The 11867-nt window shown below is 33.4% G+C and overlaps 1 protein-coding gene across 1 annotated transcript; it reads right to left on the bottom strand.

The window, feature by feature from the left end:
• Nucleotides 1-8010: 8010 nt before the first annotated feature.
• LOC112782426 (U-box domain-containing protein 17) lies at nucleotides 8011-11231 on the bottom strand. The gene has a single exon (XM_025824793.2). It carries the CDS (start codon nucleotides 10336-10338, stop codon nucleotides 8194-8196), a length of 2145 nt encoding a protein of 714 aa, XP_025680578.1. The 5' UTR covers nucleotides 10339-11231; the 3' UTR covers nucleotides 8011-8193.
• Between the last annotated feature and the right edge of the window lie 636 nt (nucleotides 11232-11867).

Below are 11867 nucleotides of genomic sequence, written 5' to 3' on the forward strand. Positions count from 1 at the left end.
GGATTAAAGAGGAAGTTTTTTAAAGTTAGAAGGGAGGAGAATGTACATTTATAAAATGGAGGGAAAATGAGTGTCATTTTAGCATCTCGTAAAGGAGGGGAGTGGAATTTTCTCATAAAAAAATAACACTAACTTTTTTCATACTTTTAGTATATATATAGTAGAAGTAGATGTAGCTATTGTAGAGAAGAGATACAAAATTATCAAAGAACAAAAAATAATAATAATAAGAGGAGGCTTAGGTTTGCATTTTTTCCTAAATAAACACTTAGTCCACAAAACTTTTAATTTATTTCCCATTCTTTTGTATATCTAGTTACTTTTTTTTGTGTGGAAATTTTACATCAAAAAGACTAAAACTAACTAGACACTCCCTATCCTTATTACGTTTGGTTGGTAAAAAATTGAATAGAAGGAAGTTGTTATACATATTATATATATGCAAACAACTAAATAGGTGAAAATTTATGTAAAGTTAATAGGTAAGAGCTGTTAAATGATTTAAATAATTTTACTAAATTTTTATTTAACGAATTCTGAGTTATCAACTTCATGTGAAGTTGACTGCAATCGAATTTTCATTGACTAAATAATGAGTATGGAAATGTAAAGGAAGAAAAGCTTAAACCATTTTTCTTGCCGACATTAATTAGTTAATTTCTCTGTCTTTGTCAGATAACATAAATCAACTAAGCACACATTAATATTCTACTTCCGCAACCCATTTTGCGGTACAATCCTTTAAAATTCTGAGTGAGAGATTGATGGGATAAACTACTATTCATATGAAAATTCAAACTCACTTATAAAGATTATTTACATTGGTTTAGAATGGCTTCACAATAATTCTAGGACAAGCTTTGTTATCCGCTCCAAAAACTAAATTATTGTAGATAAAGGCCCCCTAAACTTAAAAAGATTACTTCCAATAACAATTAACTTGACCAATAATTTCTATTATAAATAAGTGATTCAAAAGTGGTTAACATTTTTTTCGATTTTCCAACCGCTTTCTTTTATAAGTTAGTTCTAATTAATTCCTAAAAAATTTATATAAGATTTTTATTTTATGGTTACATTAAATTGGACAACTCCCAACTCTAAGTATTATAATATCACAATATTCATATACATTACACACTCATATACACAACATTATGAATTTTCATTCACTATTTACTTCAGCCAAATCTTGAATCAAAATATACCTATTACAATGCAAGAATTTCACCACTAAATCAGACCTTGTGTACATAGAAGACTCTTCATCGGTCTCCTAATCATGAACATAACAACATTAGTATGTCAAGGTAACATTATGGTTTTTTTTTTTTTGGACATCAGGTAACATGATGTTTTAGGTGGTCGTGAGGGTAACAGTAGTATCTTTAAGGCCCATTTATTACTCTATTTTGAAACCCACAGTAATGTAGGCCCAACCGAACAGTGTAAAATAAATGTAATTAAAGTGGAAAACGAGTGTCATTACGGTTCACTCAAATATTCAATTAATCAATTAATATGCCGCTAACTTGTCTCAATTTACTTTTGAATAATTTTGCTTCATGCACTTTTAATTTGATCCCTAAAGTCCGCAGTATAGAAGATGACAGCAAGTTTTGTTGAACCACAAATAAGAAACGAGAGAACCATATATTCAATTTGACATCTATATATATTGTTAGGTAAAAATCAATATAACTTTTATTTAGATATAAAGAATGACCATACCTGCTTAAAGAAAAGTATATGGAACCAAGAGGATCAGTTTAAAAATAAACAATTTAACTAATTTATAATTATATTTAATTAATTTTATTTATTTTTAATTTATAATATTTTATATTAATTGTTTCTCATCCCTAAATTAAAATTTTGAATGATACGTTGGAGAAATAGGGGTCGGGATCACGGAACTTTCAACAATCCTGATTCTTAGTATATAAAAATTTTTTATAAAATATATAAAAGAACATCCATTTAGTATGAAAAAGAAACATTCTGATACTTAGTAGAAGAAACATCCTAATGCTTAGTATAAACACCATCCACTTAGAAATTTTAAATTCACACAAAAGCATTTGGCTGGTTTTTTGTTGGTACCCTCTTGGTTCCTAGCATTGTTGCTTGGTTAATTATATTGGAGTCATCGTCAGACTATTATTATTGACTAATTTAATTTGCCAAGATCACTAGGTAAATTAATTAATCAACTAGTTGAATTCAACACACACACATATATAGCATCTAAGATATTGTACAAAAATTTAAAAAAAAAAAAAATCATGGCACTATGTATCAATATATTCTTTTTCAACCGCTGATGTTGAGCAAGAATGCAAGATCCTTTTTTCTTTTCTTTTTTTATTATACTTGGTAATGAAAAAGCAATTTAGAAAGTGAACACATATGTGAGTATGTTTATGACTTGAAAAGTCTTAAAAGACAAGTTGAAGTTAAAGCAGGAGGGATCAAAATCCTTCACGTGTATCAAGGGGCGATGCTAAGGAGTAGTAGAGTTTTCAGGATCAGTTTTATTAATGAATTAATTGCATTATATTACTTGTTCAAGTTAAAACTATAATATTTATTGATATTTGATAGTCAATAGTGTTATTGTCATCATTAAAAATCTTCCTTTCTCCTCCTCTATTCTTTAATTTAACGGTATCATATCACATGAGATAAGCTCAACCACCACCATGCTCTCACCAAAAATATCCAATTGTTTTCCATATATGTGCGCTTTATGCCTCCACTTTCTCTCCCATCCATTTTTGTCTTCAAACTTAAATAAACTAATGAATGGTGAAGGCATTTTAAATAAATTAATACTTTAAAAAATTAATAAAATATGATAATTTTTTAATATACTATTTATCTAGATAGACCGTTATTTAAAAACGCACTATTTCATAAGCTGCAATTTTCCTAGGCAATGAAACATGCATATGTGTGTGTGTAGTTGATACCCTCAAGAGTGGTTAAGGAATGCCAATGACAGCAACTTTGAAAATACTAGTCAAGTGTGGCTCCAATCACTTCTCATTATGGGATAGTTGGTAGAAGCAATTAATTAAGGCAATAATGGTGACATATTTCTCCATGCATTCTTTGGATCATACAAAAAAACATTCTGAGGATTGTGATCGGTAAAGGCCCACGTCTAAATCGAGATCATATTTTTTAAAATAATAGAGATTCACGTCCAAAAAAAAATAATAGAGATTTTTCTGACCCAAAAAAAAAGATTTTTTTTGAATTTTTAGCTACTAAAAATTATAAATATTAGGGTGAGACGCGCAATGCGCAGAGAGATAGATTATTTATACTATATAATATATTTTAATAAATATTATATTAAAAATATTTTAGAGAACATATTATAAATAAATTTTGAATTTATTTATTTTTAAAAAAGACATAGGTTATTTATATTAGAGTTATACAAAATTATATTTTCATTTTTTTTTATTTTTTGATTTGCATTAATGGCTATACTTTGTCTTTTTTTGCGGTTTTTTTTTTTGTAAATAATTAAAAAAATAAATGAATGAGAATGAAAAATATATAAAAATGTTATATTAAATTTAAGAAATTTTTGACAATCAGTATGAGAGATTAAAAAATGAAAAGTAGTAAAAGTCTTAATATGTATAAGTTGTAGAATTTGAATATTTATAACTGAAATTTTTTATAATTATTATTATTATGACACTTTTAATGTTTGTTTATTGCATTTAATACTTGATGTTTCAATTGAATAATAATAAATGAAAGTTTTTTGTTTTAATTTTTTTAAAATATTTTACTAAATAGTGATTGGTTGATTTTTATTTTTCACTAAATCATTAGAATTACTGATGTGGTATCATTAGTAAAAAGAGAAGATGACTTAAACTCATTCCATATATATACAAGAACATTAGACACCCTAACTCTAATAAACATATTCTATCTAACCATTTATATACACCAGAGTACCTTAGAAGTACCTAAAAAATCTAACCATTTATATACACTAGAAATATCTAAGTCTAAGCAAGCAGCTACGGTTATCCCTAACAAACCCATTTACAAGTTTGGAGGATACTTGAGGTAAAGCTCCTTTTTATCCCATTTTCCATCTTCCCATTCCTAGGCACAGCTACGGTTATCCCTGACAAACCCGTTTACAAGTTTGGAGGATACTTGAGGTAAAGCTCCTTTTTATCCCATTTTCCATCTTCCCATTCTTAGGCACAGTAAATAAAATGTTCTGTTCTTAATTTTTTGATAATATATTTGTTATATATATTAGAATTGTTGATGTGACATTATTAGCAAAAAAAAAATGACTTAAACTCATTCTATATATATACAAAAATATTAGATACTCTAACTCTAATAAACATACTCTATTTAACTATTTATATACACCAGAGTACCTTAGGAATACCTAAAAAATCTAACCATTTATATACACTAGAAATATCTAAGTCTAAACAAGCAGCTACTGTTATCCCCTTGTCTTTTTTTGCGGTTTTTTTGTTTGTAAATAATTAAAAAATAAATCAATGAGAATGAAAAATATATAAAAATGTTATATTAAATTTAAGAAATTTTTGACAACTAGTACGAGAGATTAAGAAACGAAGAGTAGTATGAGTCTTAACATGTATAAGCTGTAGAATTTGAATATTTGTAACTGAAATTTTTTATAATTATTATTATTATGACACTTTTAATGTATGTTTATTGCATTTAATTAGTATTTGATGTTTCAACTGAATAATAATAAGAGAGTTTTTTGTTTTAATTTTTTTAAAATATTTTACTAAATAGTGATTGGTTGATTTTCATTTTTTACTAAGTCATTAGAATTGCTGATGTGACATTATTAGCAAAGAAAAGATTAGGGACAAAATTTTTGTCAATATCTTTTCTAATCTTAATTCTTATGTCTTTTGAACTTTAGACTAATTTGATCGTGAAAATTCTTAGTAGTTCTTGACTAAAATAGAATCCATACACTTCTGAATGTCTAAAAAGGCATTTCAAATTTATATAATAAGGGATTTACAATTACTGCTAAGTATTAGAGTGAACTACCAATTCGGCCCCTGTCCATTTTCAAGAATGACAACGCGATCCCTCAAAATAAAATCGATCCACTTCGGTCCCTGTCCCCAAATTTCGTCACACAACGCGGTCCCTGTGCATTATTCTCTGGCGAGACTTGACGGAAAACACCGAGCTGTCCCGTTTGAAGTGTGACCTGTCACATGGGTTGGATGACGTGTCCATTCAGTGGCTAGGTGGACAATCTCAAATGGACAGGGGCTAAATTGTCCAACTCCTTCACCCTATAAACGACGTCGTTCGCGCAGAAATTAACATTTCAATTGCTTCTGAAACATTGTGTTTCCATCAAACCTCATCCTCCAGCCTTCACATTTACAAGAAAACTCAGCAGGAAGCATGAGTAGCAGTAAGGAACCAGCGTCGAGTTCCATTGATGGGAGTGGAAGAGAAGTTCTTAAAGAGGAAGGTAGAATTGCTCTTAGCGTATCTGCAGGAAGTGTTGGTGCACCGAAAAAGAAGAAGTTCATTGCTCCACGATGCCGTTGTGTGGGGCGCATGCAATACTGTTTCTCTCCTCAACAGAGCAAAACCCTAACAGGTTATTTTATGGATGTCCACACTTCAAGGTAAGCTGAATTTTAATTTAAGTTTTTTTTATTCTAACTCCCTATGACATCTTCTTTACTGTGGGTATACTCTACAGAGTTCAACACCGCATTGCAAATTTTTTGCATGATTGGATGATTATGTTGCATTATTTAAAGAGTTACCCAGAAAATTCTCCTTTTATGGAGGGTTGGAAGCTAGATCAAAGTCAGATACCTAATGATGCTGTTGTTGATGCTGAAAAACTTAGGGAACTAAAGGGTAGAGTGACTGGGTTAGAGTTGGAAGCCAAAAATTGTAATACCAATAGTGGTACTAGTTGTGTTAATGTTAAAGTTATGGTTATTGCTTTTGTATTTGGAATTATGATATCCAATTTTGTTTAAGGCATTTGGCTAGCAGGAAACCTTATGTGATATTATGTTTAAAGTGTATGTTGTTTCAAAAAGTATATGTTGTTTAATTTTTAATTTGTGTTACTAACTTCAGAAGTATGTATGTTGCTTCAAATGAGATAGTGATTTGATTCAATGAAAATCGTCTGTTATTAATTTGATGCATTCTAGCAGCATGTAGTTACACAAATTAATCAACAAAAAATATTAGATAAAGAAACCAAAAAGATACTTTATATAAAACATGTACACAAAATAACAAATTATGTCCTTGTTCAGCATAAGAAAGGGACAACATATAGCCTTTTAACAACAAAAAGAAGGCCAACATGTAGCCTTAAACCTAAAACATCTTCCAATTCAGTCTAGTAGAGTTTCAAACTAACTTAAACATGCATACATACACGCTCAAACAAAGCAAAGTTTTTCCTAAATTTATAAACACCAACATCAAAATAATAACAAAAAGAGTTCAATTTGATATCATCTATGTCAACAGCAACACAACAGACATCAAGTCTGCCTCGGAGGTCTAAACCCAAGTCTAAATTGAGACACATAAACCCTTCACAATTTTTAGATGTGACTCTTAAACCCCTGACAATTTATAAAGTGATCCAATTCGAACCCTAATTACCTGGCCTCTGTTCTGGTTTGGGTCAAAGGGTACAATATGCAACTCCTTTCTCTTAGCAGCTCTTCTCTCCTTCTTTATCAATGGTTGCCAGCTTGGATCTTTTGGGTCATTTTTACAAGTCTTGTAGTAATGGATTTTTTACTGGTTCTTTACCACTGGTCATGCTTTCTGTTGGGTTTTCTTGTAAATGTGAAGGCTGGAGGATGGTGTTTTATGGAAACATAACGTTTCAGAAGCAACTAAAACGTTAATTCCCGCGCGAACGACGTCGTTTATAGGGTGAAGGAGTTGGACAATTTAGCCCCTGTCCATTTGAGATTGTTCACCTATCCACTGAATAGACACGTCATCTAGCTCATGTGACAGGTCACACTTCAAACAGGACAGCTCAGCGTTTTTCGTCAAGTCTCGCCGGAGAGTAACGCACAGGGACCGCGTTGTGTGACGGAATTTGGGGACAGGGACCGAAGTGGATCGATTTTATTTTGAGGAGTCGCGTTATCATTCTTGAAAATAGACAGGGGCCGGGTTAGTAGTTCACTCTAAGTATTATTTATTCTCCGGAGTAATTAATACTCTTTATTTCGTTAGAAAGTATATGGTAGAAACTTGAGCTGACATGCACCAGAATCTAGTTGGAACAAAATTGGTTCGGTCGACTGTGCCATTATGTGAATGTACAATTGGTGATGAATCTTGAATTAGGATTTAGGACCATCTTGCACCACTCACGGGTGTCAAATTACTTTTATGTTCCTTTTTCATCTAACTCGTTAAAATGAAGAATTTTCTACCAACGAATGTGTTGATAAGAAGATGCTCGAATTCAACTAGACATTTTCAATTTAGATTTCGAATATGTAGATGCACTAAAATTTTAAAGGAACAATATTATCAAATAAGCATGTATGCATGATTTAAATAAGATTGTTTCCAATAAAGAAAACATATAAAAGAATAAGAATAATTTTTGGGAGAAATCAGCTTTATCTTTTTGTGATCAAAATTTGGTTCTAACTTGTTGGAAGGAAAAAAATAATAAAAGGTGCTATGTTGAAGTCACCATGGACTGAGAAAGAAGAATGGAACATTCAGCCGCGTGGTCTAGATTCTTCTTGGAACAGAACTAGTGGAGTGTGCTAACAAGAATCGTGCATGCTTCAAATTCATTAGACACATGATGCTTAGTTTTACACTATATTAAATTACAAAGCTAGTGTATTGTATTTAATACTAATATCATTTTCTTTGTTAGACCTATAACCATAGATTCATTGTGGATAGTAGCAAAAAAGAAGAGAAACCCCATGCAGAGAAATGGTCTATATCTTTTTCTTTCTTCATATAACTCATTACAACAACACTCAGTGGACCTCATAAATACATATGGTATTGCTATAATTTCTTATCATTTATAAATTTCAATGAAAGAATCTGTAAAGACTTTTACAACAAAAATGGGGAATGTAACAACACTGGAGAGTATGACCACTATAAAACTGGGACAGAAATGGACATTGGCACTGAAACATCACCAGCAAAGCTTGTATCCCTAGTTGCTGCAGAATTGCTGGCAAATGCATACCCTACACCTAATCCACCATAATGTAAAGCTTCACATCTCTGAAACACTCTTGCAAGTGAAGCTGCCTTTCGTCTGGCTCGCTTTGTTCCGGTAAAAAGCAAGGTCTGAAGTAATCCGGCCAAAGATGGTGCCTTAACCACCCTTTCAGTTGCAGCTGCACCGCCACTCCGGCACAACTCCAACAATGCTGCAACTGCATTCTCTTTACCTCTTGGTGTTCCACAACGCATCATGCCAATCAATCCGGCAACTGCTGCCTCTTCCTTCACCACTGCTTTGGCTCCAACCGGCTGCCGGACGATCAAGGCCAAGGCACCTGCTGCTTCCTCCGCGACTCCTTCATTCCCCAAAGCTCCAACTAGAGCCGTTACTGCGCCTGCCTCTATCATTCTAACACAATTCTCGGTGTGAGTGGAAAGATTGAACAAAGCCGTTACAGCATCCTTCTTTCCTCTTGAAGTCCCCTCTTGCAACAATCCTGCCAAAGCTTCGACAGCTCCCGTCTTATCTGCAATCCTCTTCTTATAGTCATGAACTGCAGATAAGCTGAACAATGTCGCGGCAGCATTTTCCCTTGCTTCTGTTGTGTGGCCGAATCTCAAGACATTGACAATCGATCCAAGACACCCTTCCTCATCCATGATCCGGCTTTTGTTCTTGTCGAAAATGGATAGGTTGAGCAATGCAGTTACACAATTCTCCTGAGCGACAGCATTAGGAGATGACAGTAAATTTCGAAGATGAGGAATTGCCCCTGCTTCTGCAATGAAAGCGCGGTTGTCTTTACCAGTTTTGGCTAGCATTCTTATCTCCCTAGCAGCAACAGTCTTCCCGGCTTGCGACCCATTAGCGAGCTGCTGGATGAGAAGTGTTGCTGTGGCTCTGTTGGCTTCAAGGGAAGTTCTGGATGGACAAGCTGATGCAAAAGTTTCAGCCATTGGATCCATAACTTCTGGCTGTTCGAGCGGAATTCCATGTGCAGAGCACCACTGCACTATCAAATTCCTCAGCGCACGGTTCGGAACAAGGCGATTGTGGGCAAGCATTTGCCCTGTTTTTGGACAAGTCGTGTGGCCTTCATCCACCCACCTGGAAATGGAACTCCTATCATATGTTTGCCCTGTGGAAATTATCACCGGGTCTTGCATCAAATCCAATGATATTGGGCAGCAAAAGTCCTTTGGAACAGTCATAAATGTTTCGGCGATTTCCTGAGTAATCAATCTCTTCTTGATCTTTTTCTGACCCCCATTATCCAAAGCAAGTTCATCCTCCTCAAACCCAAAGATCAAGAACCTGCAATACCGCGTCATCGCCACAAAACCATTGAGCACAGAAATTGTAGGCTCAATGTCCCCTTCATGATTAACAATCTGCTCTTCCAAACCCTCAATTTCACTTCTACAACTCCTAGCATCCAAAATCCTAAGCTTATCAACATAGAAATCCCTCAATTCAGCAGAATCAGGAATCTTCCCACTCTCAAATTCATCAAAAAAAGCGAAAAATCTTATCCTAAGCGCATCATCATTCTTGTCTATAAACAACCTAGCCTTCCTTGATTGCTTCTGCAAGAGCTCAACTTGTTCCCTAACATCCTTACTCAACCCAATATCCCCAATTGGGAAAACATCCAAAAGGGTTGAAATTTCCTGGTTCAAATCATGGAAATGGCCAGAAATCGAATGGTTCTGAAGCAAAAGCCACAACTTACACGATTGAGCACAGTAATCAAGAAGAATTTTGGACCGATAGAGAAGCAGGTACAGCTCCTTGAGGCAGAGCACGGCGGTAGGTGGAAGACACGCGCCTGAAGAATCGCTAAGGTACTCCAGGAGCAGCTGAAAGACTTCGACTTTTCGGATCAGGGACCTGGAATTCTTGCGCTGGAAGAAGAAGGGTCGATCGGAGAAGCACGTGACGAGCTCGGTGGCCACGTGAGCGAGCGTTTGGACGAGTGCAACGTCTGTCAAGTCAACGGGGGCCAGAAATGCTTCCAACGACGGTGACCTTCTCCGCCGCAGCGACGAGAATATAGCCCCTGAAGCCATAGAAACCGACGAACTAGGGATTTTAAAATTCGAAAACACGAAGCCAAACAGCTAGAATCTCTCACTGGTGTGAAACTTTGTTCGAGACCCAGATGGTAATTGGAGGAGACGAGCAATTCGCACAGGAAAATGAAAGAACTTGGCGAACCTTTCAGATCTGTGGGATTTTCCGGGAAAATAAATAATTTTCTAGGTTGCCAAAGGGCATAAAGAAGAAGGGATTATGAAACAGTTGTTGTTTGGTGAGAGTTTGAATGTTGAAAGGGTTAAGAAGAAGAATGATGAACAAGTCGGAACTCCCAAGAGATATCAAGAATAAAAAAATTCAGCCGAATCCGCGTATATGAGAAAGATAAAAATAGGGGAAAAACAAAAGGGACTGAATTTCCAAAGACTTTTTATTTTGTCTTCTCACTTCGATTTCTAATTTTTATTTTTTCTTTTTCTTTTTTTTTTTCTCTCTCTCTATAGCTTGCAGGTTGCAGCCTTCGTGAAAATGACTTTCCTATGTTTGACGGATTGATTTTTGATTATATGCAGATTCTGGTCCTTTCGTTATGTTTCGCTCCTTTTCTTTATCACCTCATCTTAGCTGCAATAGATTTAAAAGGAACAAAGAAGATTAAAGATAGGTTAGCTTTTGTATGAAATTACAATTATGGGCTCGTAGGATAGACTTAGGCAGAGTGTTACTTTTGTCAGACACATCACACATGACCTAAAAACAGTACAAAGGCGAAGGATGGATTGGGAAATGTATGTGTGTTGTTTTGGTTTTGACTTTGTAAGTGAAACATGGTGTGTGGTACCCTTTGATGATGCCATGTTACTTGCTTTTCTTGGGCTATGACTTCAGACTTGCCTTAAAGTCCACAGTGTTTGCAAACTCCTAGATATGTGTGTAACATGCTTGCTTTCTTTGGGTTAACTACAGCTCCAATCCAAAAGAATAGTGGTTCACAAAAAGATGTTTAAAATATATTATTAATAAAATAATTTTTAATAATTTAAAAATAAGATAAAAATAATTAATAAATATTATATATTTTATATGTAATAAAAAAAATTTATATTTAACAAATAATTTACTATTTTATTCAGGTTTTTTAATAATATTTGAATAGATATTTAACAAGTATAAAAAAATTAAAATAAAATTTGATTTTTAGATTTTTTTAAAAAATATGATCATTCACATTAAAAAAATTTTTAAAAAATTTATATGATATAAAATTATCAAATTTTAAAGATAAAATTTTTTTTAATAATAATTACAAAAATATACATCAAAATCTAATCTTTAAAATTTATTTTTAGAATATATATTTAATATTTAGTTTTTTTGGTCTCTTTTTTAAATTTTTTGGAGCCATATTTATCAATAACATTTGAGAAAAGGACAAATTGATTTTTGACTTTCTATCTTGAAGACAAATAAGTCATCGAGGAATTAAAAATACAAAAATGTCATTCACTTTTTAAAAAGCAAGACATCTAAGTCCCTCTAGAGAACCTATTTGTTCTTATAT

This window comes from Arachis hypogaea, chromosome 20 (assembly GCF_003086295.3).
Source record: "Arachis hypogaea cultivar Tifrunner chromosome 20, arahy.Tifrunner.gnm2.J5K5, whole genome shotgun sequence".
NCBI classification, from domain to species: domain Eukaryota; kingdom Viridiplantae; phylum Streptophyta; class Magnoliopsida; order Fabales; family Fabaceae; genus Arachis; species Arachis hypogaea.